This window comes from Mytilus edulis, chromosome 2 (assembly GCF_963676685.1).
Source record: "Mytilus edulis chromosome 2, xbMytEdul2.2, whole genome shotgun sequence".
In the NCBI taxonomy this organism is placed as follows: domain Eukaryota; kingdom Metazoa; phylum Mollusca; class Bivalvia; order Mytilida; family Mytilidae; genus Mytilus; species Mytilus edulis.
This window is the reverse complement of record NC_092345.1, coordinates 32,789,641-32,801,698: the sequence shown is the minus strand read 5'-3', so window position 1 is coordinate 32,801,698 and position 12,058 is coordinate 32,789,641. Positions and strand designations below refer to the sequence as shown.

General features: G+C 33.0%; 1 protein-coding gene across 6 annotated transcripts in view; it reads left to right on the top strand.

The window, feature by feature from the left end:
* The first annotated feature begins 736 nt into the window (after positions 1 to 736).
* The window catches only part of LOC139511988 (NGFI-A-binding protein 1-like), a 41,670-nt gene continuing 30,348 nt past the window's right edge, over positions 737 to 12,058 (top strand). The window contains exon 1 of one of the 6 annotated variants that reach the window (XM_071299267.1): positions 737 to 837. In XM_071299267.1, coding sequence (XP_071155368.1) covers positions 789 to 837 — 49 coding nt within the window. In that variant the 5' untranslated portion in view covers positions 737 to 788. The other 5 variants (XM_071299272.1, XM_071299268.1, XM_071299271.1 and 2 more) reach the window with 5 other exon arrangements.

The following is a 12,058-nucleotide window of genomic DNA, read 5'->3' as shown; positions in this document are numbered from 1 at the left end:
GAAAACCAAAGACTCAATGAGCAACACTACATTGAAAACTAAAGACTCAGTTAGCAAAACGATAGTCGAACACAATGCAAAAGAAATGCAACTTGCCATATCTCTGCTGTTTTTAATTTTGTTTAAGATACCGGTACCTTTGTCGTATGCTATCTTGTGAATTCTGCCACTTATCATTATTTTCAGACAATCAACCTTAGCACTTGTCTGTTCATTTTACGACCAAAGTTAAAAAAAAAAAAAAAGGAGATTGAGTGCATCATTCAGCCTAAATTAATAGGAATGCATTTAAACCATTCTATTTGTGATCAGTGCGCTTTGACGAATTGTCTCCATTCTTCACTTACTCCAAGGATCTGACAACTTTCCACTCTACTTTCTATAATTTTCTTCAATGTAGTGTCAAACCAAACACATGGCGATTCGCCAGGTGTGTTAAATCGCCATGTGTTTGCGTGTGTTTGGTTTGAGCCGATCCGCGCCGTTCGGTGACCACTCAATCAATGGTTGACTTTCCTGGTGTTTTGTAACATTTGTCTCATTATTTATCATACAAATGTTTTACTGTCCACAAACGTTTTTGTTTCTAGAACGAATCGTCAGTGGTCGACAGATGGAAGTGATTGAGGACAGTCACACAGGTATCCTAAATTAATACGCCCGAGAATACGCCATATCAATGAAAGTGTTACTAGTATTATTACGGACGTAATTAGTGCTCTGCCCGGCTTAGATTCCATATTTTATAATGATTCAAGTTCAGTAGCGGGGATTTCAAGATTTTGAAGATGAATGGTTCTAAATTCACCAGGCTCTTTCTTATTACATCAAAAAACAGTTGAGTATAAAGATACTGGTAACAATTTTTTTTCTAGAAAAGGGTCAAAAGCGGCACACATCGGTGCGCAATTATGAGTACCCAAGGCCTGCCCCAGCATATTGTTGATCTGAGACTGAGACTTTTAAAGACATGTGTTATAAATGCCCTATTGCTATGCCAAAGTATTAGTAGATAACTACTTGTGTTATAGTAGACTAGTCTCGGCGTTGATACAGTTGAATCAATGTTTAGAGTATATCATGATAGCATGCAGACATTTTTTTGGACGATGTAAAGGAAAAAAAATATGATAGCCTTTCAAGTCATAATTATTTGGCAGACAATCTGGGGCCGTCCCATGGACCCAGCTTGTCTGACAAACTGGCCAAACAGCCTATGGGCGTAACCACGTCCCCAGCTTGCTTTAATAATTTGTTGCCCCAAAAAGCTTTTAATGAAACGTTGATCATGGTTGCGTCAAATATATGAGTAAACTGGAAACCGCTTATATATATAACGCTTCATTCAAACGTCTATGAACAAAGTGTAAAAGTCAACCCGAGAACCAGCTTAACATATGACTAATTCTTTAGAAGGATCTATTTATGAGATCTATATAAGTTAAAGTGAAAATTTTATGTATAGTATATATACCGTTCCTGATGATATCCATCCTCAGTGAGTTATATTTAGTTTTGCTATTTCTGTTGCAACTGGCATTGACACCAAGAATCAAAAGGCTGGACTAGGTTCACAATTTATAAATTATGTAAGGGCATATATAGTGGATGTTTTGTTTTCATCCAGCTTGTGTTTAACTTTGTTTTAAGAGTCCCTCTTGACATTAACTTACCATCAATGATTTGCATAATATATATATGTGTATATAACTTTTATGGTCCAAAGTGGGGGGTCACATCTAAAAATATAAACAACAAAAATACCTTCCGTAGTCGAATTGTCTAGACGTTAGCAAGTGTCCTCTTTCGTGTTAATTTAAGAAAGTGTGTGTTTGTAGTAAGTTTGCACCCGTGGTCCTCCCCAGATCCTACGCCCCTGAAAATACGCAATTTTCGTGTTGTTTCCTGTTACTAAACCTATTACCATTAAATAAATAATTCTAAAGGGTCATTACGAAAAAGATTTTCTTTGTTTTGAATTTTACATATGCGTTTTATTCATTCGCAATTACAAAGAAATTACAATATGTCATCACGAAAACAGCTATCTGTAGAGGGTTCGTAGGAATGAATTGTACCAAGTCAATGAATGTCACCATTTATTTTAAAAGCATTTTTATGATTTGAAGTACCCAGAGGAGGGACGACACGCAAGGTGAAGTACCGGTAAATATCATTCGTCGCATAGAGCCAGAAACAAAAGATATCGGACATGCCTGATACGTTATCGGCTCTAAATATCACGTGCTACACAGTACACGTTTGAAAACAAAAACAGACGCAGATAAATATCAGTCAGAATATTGATATACTTCAACTCTAATATACATGATATATATAAGTTTGATTTTCATATTATAAAAAAGTAAAATCACACAAAAACGCTTAACCTTGAGGGAAATTTAAAACAGAAAGTCCCTAATCATATGGCAAAACCAAAAACTCAAACGAATAGATAACAAGAGTAATATTCCTGACTTGGTACAGGCATTCTCTTTTGTAAAAAATGGTGGATTAAACCTGGTTTCAGAGCTGACTAAACCTCTCACTTGTAAGCGTACAGAACTTCTAGAAAAAGTTTTTCAGTCCAATCTAATTAAATGTTCCACGATCGTATCTGAAAAATAAAAATGATCATTATGTATCTATTTTGAAGGGAATAGAAAATGTAAGTTCTTGTTTCGTTTTTATGACTGTTTTTCATTTTCTATGTACGCTCAAAGGGATGTGTGTGCGCACAAAAACTAGTTTTAACCTCATGGCATGTTGTGTCATGTTACGTATGTAAGTTTCCGCTTTCGTCTACTAGTATCATAAAATTCCAATATCAAATATTGTCTAACTAAAAGACCATAAGGGTATACTTGGGTCTAGAAATATGGCCATCCATAGATTACACTCATCCGACTGTAAAACGAGTGCAAGAAGTAAAAATCTGCCGTTACATCCGTTCTGAACTTGGACGATAAATCCTTTGGCTCGTATATTTAGGGAGAGTGCCACTCTCAGTATGGTATTTGTGCTTCTGTACAAAACATTCTAATTTTACATTGATCACCGTGTATCATTGTACAGCGGATATAGGTACTAACCAAGCGGGCGTGAGCAATTTTGATCTTACACGGTAACGAAAAATCTTTGTTTTGTTCACATAATATCAATGTGTACTTCAATCTAAACATAATTGCTGTTTTAAGAAATGAATTGGTCGTAGGTTGATGATTAGAGATGTCTCATTATTTTCCCAAAACAAGAGGGATTACTAAAATCATGTTCAAATACTTGTAAAAGAAGTTGGCCCTCGTCTCATCCGATATATTTCTATATTCATTGCAACTCTTTTTCTGATAGAAGGTCAATTTGTGTGTGTAATAAGTATAGCTGTTTAATAATTGGCATTGAAATCTTTCATACATATGTTATTTTTCAATATTTTATCCCTAAAGAAGCGTTGTTTACGGTGTTGAGCTGACCACATAAATCCTTATGTATGGTGCATAGTTAAGTTGTTGTACACCGTACACAAAAACTTTATTTTCATACTCGTTTATTACCCAAACAGTTTCAAGGAATGAGTAATCACAGGTAGGTTTACGATTGGTAACCATTACTGTAGTGTCCTGTATTAGGTTTTTTTCAGCTAAAACATGTAAATGTCTCAACCACTGTATCGAAATCGAAAGTGGGTGTTGACTTTCACAACTATTTGCGCATGAACAAGTTAATTGTTCTTATTTGAATATCAAAATTGTTTTATGAATAGGAAAAAATCGATGCAAAAATTATTTGGGAGCAGGAATTTCAAATAAATAAATGTAGTGTTTTTACTGTCTTCTGATTGGTTAAAATTATTAGTTTTATTTTCAATGTTGTCAATTTTGATGGCGACACGCCCACTCTGACGTTGTGTATTCATACGCCAACATGTGTGTACGTTGTTATTGTTAATATAAATAATATAAAAAGTTTTTTGAGCCTTATTTTTGATAGAAATTTATTTATAATGAATGGCAATAATTTATTTTGATTTTATTGAACCATAAAACTAATTTTTGACTCTTCACATTGAATAATCCGCGAAGCGGATTATGTAAAATGTGAAGAGTCAAAAATTAGTTTTATGGTTCAATAAATTCAAAATAGATAATAGCCATTCATTAAATGTTGAGACTGAAATGTACATTGAATATTGATAAAGCAAAACAAAGATTTTCGTTACCTTGTAAGGTCAAAATCAATCATGTCCGCTTGGTTAGTACCTATATCCGGTGTACTGATGATACACGGTGTTGATGGTCGAAATCCCCAGCCTTCAAATGAATGAACTGTTTGCCACTGGGGGTTAAACGAATCAATGTTATAGAGTTTAACAATCAATGCTATTAAATTGAATTGACTTCAATATTTATTGGAAATATCACAATAGAGGCGGGATTCAATTACAGTATACAAATAAACAGACTACATACTAACTAATCGTATTAGTTTACATATGGTATATAAATAACAAATAACCATTATTTCAACCAAGATATAACCTCTTTGTTTCAACTGATAGATTTATCATATATCGTGTATGCTATCATAGTAAAATTATCTGCAATTTTTCAGTCATGAAATAAAGAGAGCATATTATGGGTTGTCTATAAAGGATTGTTATCTGGCGAAACAGCAACAATTTCAAAATAAACTTACAGTCGATTTCTTTGAGTGTGAAAAATATGCAAAAGTACTGTATTTACCACTAAACATATAATAAATATATATATATATATATATATATACATAAGTACGTCTGAGTCAGTGACAACCCTACAACAGATGTATCCATCGGATCGCCATCAATGATGGTGATACATGGCTGTGTACATAATGTATATACAACTCGTCTAAACATCAACCCATCAATGTTAGATCTGTAAATTTGCTTTCGCAAATTTTTGGTTCTTCCCTCGCCGGGATTCGAACCCATGCTACTGTGATATCGTGACACCAAATCGCCTGCACTGCAGCCGTCCCGCTAGACCACACGACCACCTGGGCTCTCAAAAAAAGAGCTTTCGGTGGCCATATGTTACCTTTCCACGTCAGTTTTAATCATTGATGGCGATCCGATGGATACATCTGTTGTAGGGTTGTCACTGACTCAGACGTACTTATGAATATAATTATTTTCTGTGACTGTATCTTACATTAATTTGTAGGATCCTTTACTATAGATAATTTAGCTGATCTGTAACAATAACATCTTCGTGCCTTATATATCATGTACTGTAGTACGCCGCTAGATTAAAACTGACGTTTTAATCATCAACCCAACAATGTTAGATCTGTAAATTTGCTTTCGCAAATTTTTGGTTCTTCCCTCGCCGGGATTCGTCAGGCGATTTGGTGTCACGATATCACAGTAGCATGGGTTCGAATCCCGGCGAGGGAAGAACCAAAAATTTGCGAAAGCAAATTTACAGATCTAACATTGTTGGGTTGATGTTTAGACGAGTTGTATATATATATATTTTCTGTGACTGTATCTTACGTTAATTTGTAGGATCCTTTGCTATAGATAATTTAGCTGATCTGTAACAATAACATCTTCATGCCTTATATATCATGTACTGCAGTACGCCGCTAGATTAAAACTGACGTGGAAAGGTAACACACGGCCAGCGAAAGCTCTTTTTTTTGAGAGCCCAGGTGGTCGTGTGGTCTAGCGGGACGGCTGCAGTGCAGGCGATTTGGTGTCACGATATCACAGTAGCATGGGTTCGAATCCCGGCGAGGGAAGAACCAAAATTTGCGAAAGCAAATTTACAGATCTAACATTGTTGGGTTGATGTTTAGACGAGTTGTATATATATATATATGTAGCTCCACAATGATGATGCCCTCCCCAAATCCACATATTATTATGAAGGTGTTCAACAATGAGCAATACATAATACATTTCAAAAAGCTTGGAAAAGGATAGTTAACTGAAATGTAATGATTCAAAGAGAATACAAACTGTCTGATTTCAGCTAATAGCATTATGCAATGCGCGTCAAATTCGCTTTACTTTCCAAACGACGTTAACTTTGAATTCGTATTAACAAAAGCATATTTCTACTGCGAATTGGATAATTTGGCTAGGATAAAAAAAATAAAAAAATAGTCAGGACAGGAGTTTTGAGTAAAAAAAGGCAGAATGACCAATTTATGTAAAAACGTCAGGATAAACTAAAAAACTAAATAAAAAAAGGAAGAACTGAATAGAGTGAAAAATAAAAAGGCAGGACAGAGATTAAATAAAAATGTAGGACAAAATTTTCATCCTAGCCCCTCCTTAAAAACTAATGGTAGCTTTAGCTCCCTATTAGAATCGTGAACATGTATGCTAGTGACCAATTTTGAAAAAAATAGATAGAAGACTGTGCATATCGGCTAAGAAATTAGGTCTATACATGCAGGTTATATCGACTTTTTATACTTGACTTAACCCTTCCCATGCATACACAGTTACGCTGTTTGATATCACATAAGTTCTTATTTGCCTATTGAAGTATGCAGAAAACACCCCACCAAACCTGTGAAGAAATGTCAAACGTATATACTAAGGTAATACATGTATTAAAAAACCCATATTAGGTCCCAGACCTAACTAAATGACACAATAAGAACGGTTGTTTCTATTAGAGAAACTCTTACCATTTCAGTTATATCGGATGAAAAAGTATGTATGCGTTTTTTCAGACTCTGTATATCTTTTTTTATTTTCTCTATAACGAACTGGCTGACTTATATACACGACTTTTTTTCCTTCTAAATACACAACTTACTTCTACGTTGTGATGTGTAAACGATAATTAACTGCTGGTGGGTGTGTTCAGTCTGTGAAATGACTTGTTAAGCTATTCAGAAGGGCGTTAGTCTTTAGGAGAAAAGATCAATAGATGTGTATATACCATTTGCATTTGAAGAAAGGCTGGTTCGGAGACATTTTTCGGGTGGTACACGATCAATATGGACGGGTTTTGTGGTTTTTAAATATCTTCGCTTCATTGTAAATTCAATAGTAGTTTTTCCCCCGAGAGATCATAAAACGTCTGGCCCGTATCCAAGTGGTATGATATTTAAATTAGATGTTAACCGTACCGGGGGTCGACTACCGCTGTAAGAGGCTCCATACGGGATTCCGGTGAATATCGTTTTCAGTGAAATTTAAAATCATATGCTGAGAATTTTTTCAAACTTGTACTTTAAAATATTAGCCCAAGATACAATTAGGACTGTTACATATGTGAAGCAACATTTACACTATTAAATGTTAATTTATAAAGAAACGTATTTTTGTTATTTCTCTGCATATATGCATATACCGGTATATAATTCCTAGCTACAAATTATACAGATGTTAGGCGATGATTTTTCAAGTTAAGTTGTTTTAAATTACATGATTATATGAAGTCTTGGGATTAAATTATTGAATCGATCGACTGTTAAAATAGGTATTTACAATACAATTTTCATTTGAATTATATAGAATTATGTTTCCAAATGTATACGGCAACTGAAAAAAAAAAACATAAACTGAGTTAGTGATGAAACGCTTGTTGATTTATTGCATTTTTCTGCATAAATTGTATAACTATACTTTCGATGATACTAGTAACCGGTAGTTCATAAACATGTAAACATTTAAATAGGGGGGTCAAACCCCCGGACCCCACCCCCCTTTCCTTCGATTCGCCAATGAGTCTTATGATTGACACTACACAGTTAAAATTATTCAAGCTTGCATTTCTCTCTAGTTCGAAATTTATAATTAAATTACTTTTGTGTAAGAAAACATTACGATTTTTTTCTTAAAAAGTTTCAATTATTTAGTAAAAAAATATCGTATAAAAGTATAACTCATGATCTTTGATCAGAGACCAATTGAAGATTAAGATCCTATTTGTAGGATGTGTTTAGAAATGTACATCTTGCCAAGGCCAGTAAGCAATACATGAATCCTTCAATATTTAGATATAAATATCCTAGCTCTTTGGAATTTTTTATTTCTATTATTAACTTATTCTAAAATTACTTCTTTCATTTTTTTCTTATAAAAACTAATTATTTACCCATCAGTTGTTGATATTTCCTAGACCTTCTTAATAAGTCGTATTTATAATCCGCTTAAACTTGTTTGAATTCCCCCGGTTAATGACCCCCACACCCTCCTGGGGAAATACGTCATAAGTTCCTACCCACGACAGCAAATATTCACGTGGTATCCTGCCCAATCAGGGTCGGGATATGAAGGCACGAGGAACTATAGTGTAGTGACGTAGATCGATCGGCCATATATGGAAAATTAACCCCCACCCAGACGTACGATACCAGGGACGGGAAGTCATTTACTTTAATATAGACATAATACATTGTTAAAAAATAATAGAAAAGGGAATATAAACAAAACAAAGGTAAGTGAAACATACGGATGTAAACATTATAGACACGTGTACACAATGTGCAGACGATAAGTCGATTATGTACCGACCCCCGGGGTCATGGGAACAACGCAGCTTGTTTGTGTATTATTTATCTACACGGTAACTCTATGTGTAATGGATTCATCGTAATTTATCAAAGTGTGATTAAAACACGAGTTAGTTTTATTTAATAATAGTGTAGACGAAATATTGACAAATTCGCGGAAGTATGGAAAGTGGGTGGAAATGGGAGAGAGAAGCCATGTCGGTTTTTGTTTGAGGTACTCAAAGGGGTGAATTTTATGTAAAATTTAATGTGGTATGATAAATAAGAGCCTGAACACATTCAAGTATCAATAATGGGTTTTTTTATTTGTGAAATCACACAATGTCCTCAATGACAGGATACAAAAATAGTATAATGATCTGTATACCGGTTCATCGCTGATAAGTACCCCCCTTTTATTATTATTAAACTCTAGATGTATGTTCTCAAGAACATGATGTTTATGCATTCAAAACAGTAATTAAAATAGTCTGTGCTTTCATCTTCATTTTTAGTAGAATACTACATACATTGTATGCTGTTACTGTTACTGTATCTTTATAGTGGATTGTAGGAGTTATTTCCCTTTTTACAAAGATGAATCTGTGTATTGAATTAATAGACAATTACACAATGAAATTTAATTACCCACAATGTAATAATAACTCTGGAAATACAACATAAATAATAACAGTGTAATTAATAAATGTTTGAAGCACATTTACCTGTATATTGAATTTATCTTTGTAAACATGTATAAAAATGAAACCCATCAAAATGTATTGAATACATGTTTGCATACATGTATTAAAATGAAACCCAGCCAAATGTTCAGGAATGATGTATTTATGTGTAGTGTTCTCCTGTATATTAACAATCAAATAATTTTTCATCCTGAATGAGCTTCTTGTACATTACTATTATAAAACTTTATCCAGTCCAGCTAGTATTAATTTAGCTTTTAAGAAACCAGCTTTGTAATTAAAAATCCCTTTGTACCTACAATACATGTAGATGGTATTAGTAACTACAAATGTAGGTATATTTGTTCAAATTCAATTGATTTAAATTATCATACCTGCCTGGCTAGTTTAGAATTCATATGATACAATTTCCTTAGGGAACTTTTTTTTGTGCTTTGTCTCTGGACATTTTGTTATTCTCATATATATATATATATATGGATACTTTAATTGTTTCATGGTTTTGACAAATTCTAAATACTATCCTATACATGAATGTATTTCATCAAACACTTTTGTTTATGATGGTAAAGTTAAACAACTATTACCAATATGAATCCATTCTCATAATAACTAAATATTTGTTGAGAGTACTACTGTAAATTCCGAAATTAGTGTGATTTTGTCATTTTGGACTTAAATGCGATTTGAATTTTTGCCATATTGAGGGAAAAAAACCTGTTTGATTTATATAGAAAATTTCAATATGCTAATAATAGTTTAAATTATTGCAATTATAACCCTGTTGTATTTTTTGCAATAATAAAAACCATTGCAATAATTTCTGAATTTTTAGTAGTCTGAATTCTCTATTGTAATTCTGTTCACACATTCACTTTGGACATTACTCTGAAGAAGGTTATGTCTTTTGCACTGTTTTAACATTGTTATTTTGAAAGCCTGCATAAAATTGTAGTAGCCAATATTTCAGTACATTGAAGAAGGTTCACCATTATTTCTGTTTGATCATGATTTGTTCGCACATAGGGAAACACCTTGTAGGTTGAATTTTAAGGTTAAGGAGGCTCATGGGTACAAAAATTTCAGGAAAAAATTAAACCTTTATTTTTTTATTACAAATTTTATTTATTACACTATTAGTTATTACTTTATGATTTGGTACAAAAATCAACCAAAAAAATCGATTCAGTTCGGCCCCAGAAGACTTAAAATGTTTATATCATTGAAAAAGCTCTAAATTATCTCCCTTTGGTGCAAAAATGTCATTTTTTGGCATTTAATTTTAAATATCTTTTTTAACTCATCGGTGACCTATATTTTTTATTATTGTTTTCAAATAAGCTATACATAAACTAAATAATTGTAAAATTTAAGCGATTTCTGTAATTAGGTTATTTTTTTATTTCGATATTACCTCAATTTCGCCTATTAGTTCAACAGAAAAAAAGGACATTAACAAAAATGTATGCTTCTTCTGGAGGATGATTGTGAGTTAAATGAACTCCATTTTTTATTTCATTTTTCTATTAAGTATAGGATAAAATTCATTTATAAAAAAATATAGCGAAATCCTATATTAGAAAAAAATTTGATTTATACCCAGGAGCCCCCTTAACTTTTAACTTACCTGTTTTCTTAAGTTTTCAGCCAAATTCTTTTAAAAACATGATGATTTCAACCTTTCCATTTCGTTAACAGTCGAATTTTAAGCATTTTCCCTTAGAATTACTCTAAATTTTTGTAAATATTCGTCAAAGGAAGTTTTTAAAGTACATTAGTTTTAGATACATGTCAAAAAAGGACTAGATTATCCGCAAATCTGAAATAAATTATATTTTCAATCTTAAGCTAAGGGAAGTAATTTGATAAAAAGGGACAAAGTCACGTGGTGCAAATCATTTGAATAAAGTACCTTTGATTTGGCCATATGTTGTGTTTTGAGCAATATATAAAAGATAGATAGAAACTAAACAGATTAAATGATCAGGAATCAAAGATCTACAAAACAGAGATTTTTGTCATGAATTTTATTCTCTTTTTCAATGTTTGATGGTTTCCTTTGCTGAAGATGCAAATAGAGTAAGGTGAGCAACAAAATGTCTTTTAAATTGATTGCATATAAACATTTTCAATTTCTGGAATATTGAAGGAGTAACTGTTCAAGTCATATTGGATTTGTTTTTCATCGTACTCAAATGTTGTATTTAAACTCCAGTTACTGCAGGTTCATTATTGATAGTTTATAGATACTGAGTTTTCATGCTTTTGTGGGTAAAGATGGTAATGGCCTAGAACGGTAATAACTACAAATTTAGATGTTCAAAGAAATAATTCTCTATACTGGCATGGGTAACCAGGTCCTGTGCCGACTTTGGCCAAACAACAAGATCAAATATCCCCAAAAATATGTTTCCCTCAATCAACAAAAAATCATACCCAAGAAAATAAACCTGATACATTGAAAAAAAAGTAAATCACAAAAATACTGAATAAACTCATCATAGATACCAGGACTAAATTTAGTATATACCCCAGACGTGCGTTTCGTCTACAAAAGACTCATCAGTGACGCTAGAATGCAAAAAAGTTAAAATGGCCAAATAACTTGGAGGAAAATCAGTTCGGAAAGTCCATAATCACATGGCAAAATCAAATAACAAAACGCATCATAAACAAATGGACAAGAACTGTCATATTCCTGACTTGGCACAGGCATTTTCAAATGTAGAAAATGGTGGATTAAACCTGGTTTTATAGCGCTAACCCTCTCACTTTGATGACAATCTCATCAAATTCCGTTATATTTACATTGAAAATGAATCCACAGTATATGGCTGAGATAAAGGCCTTACATA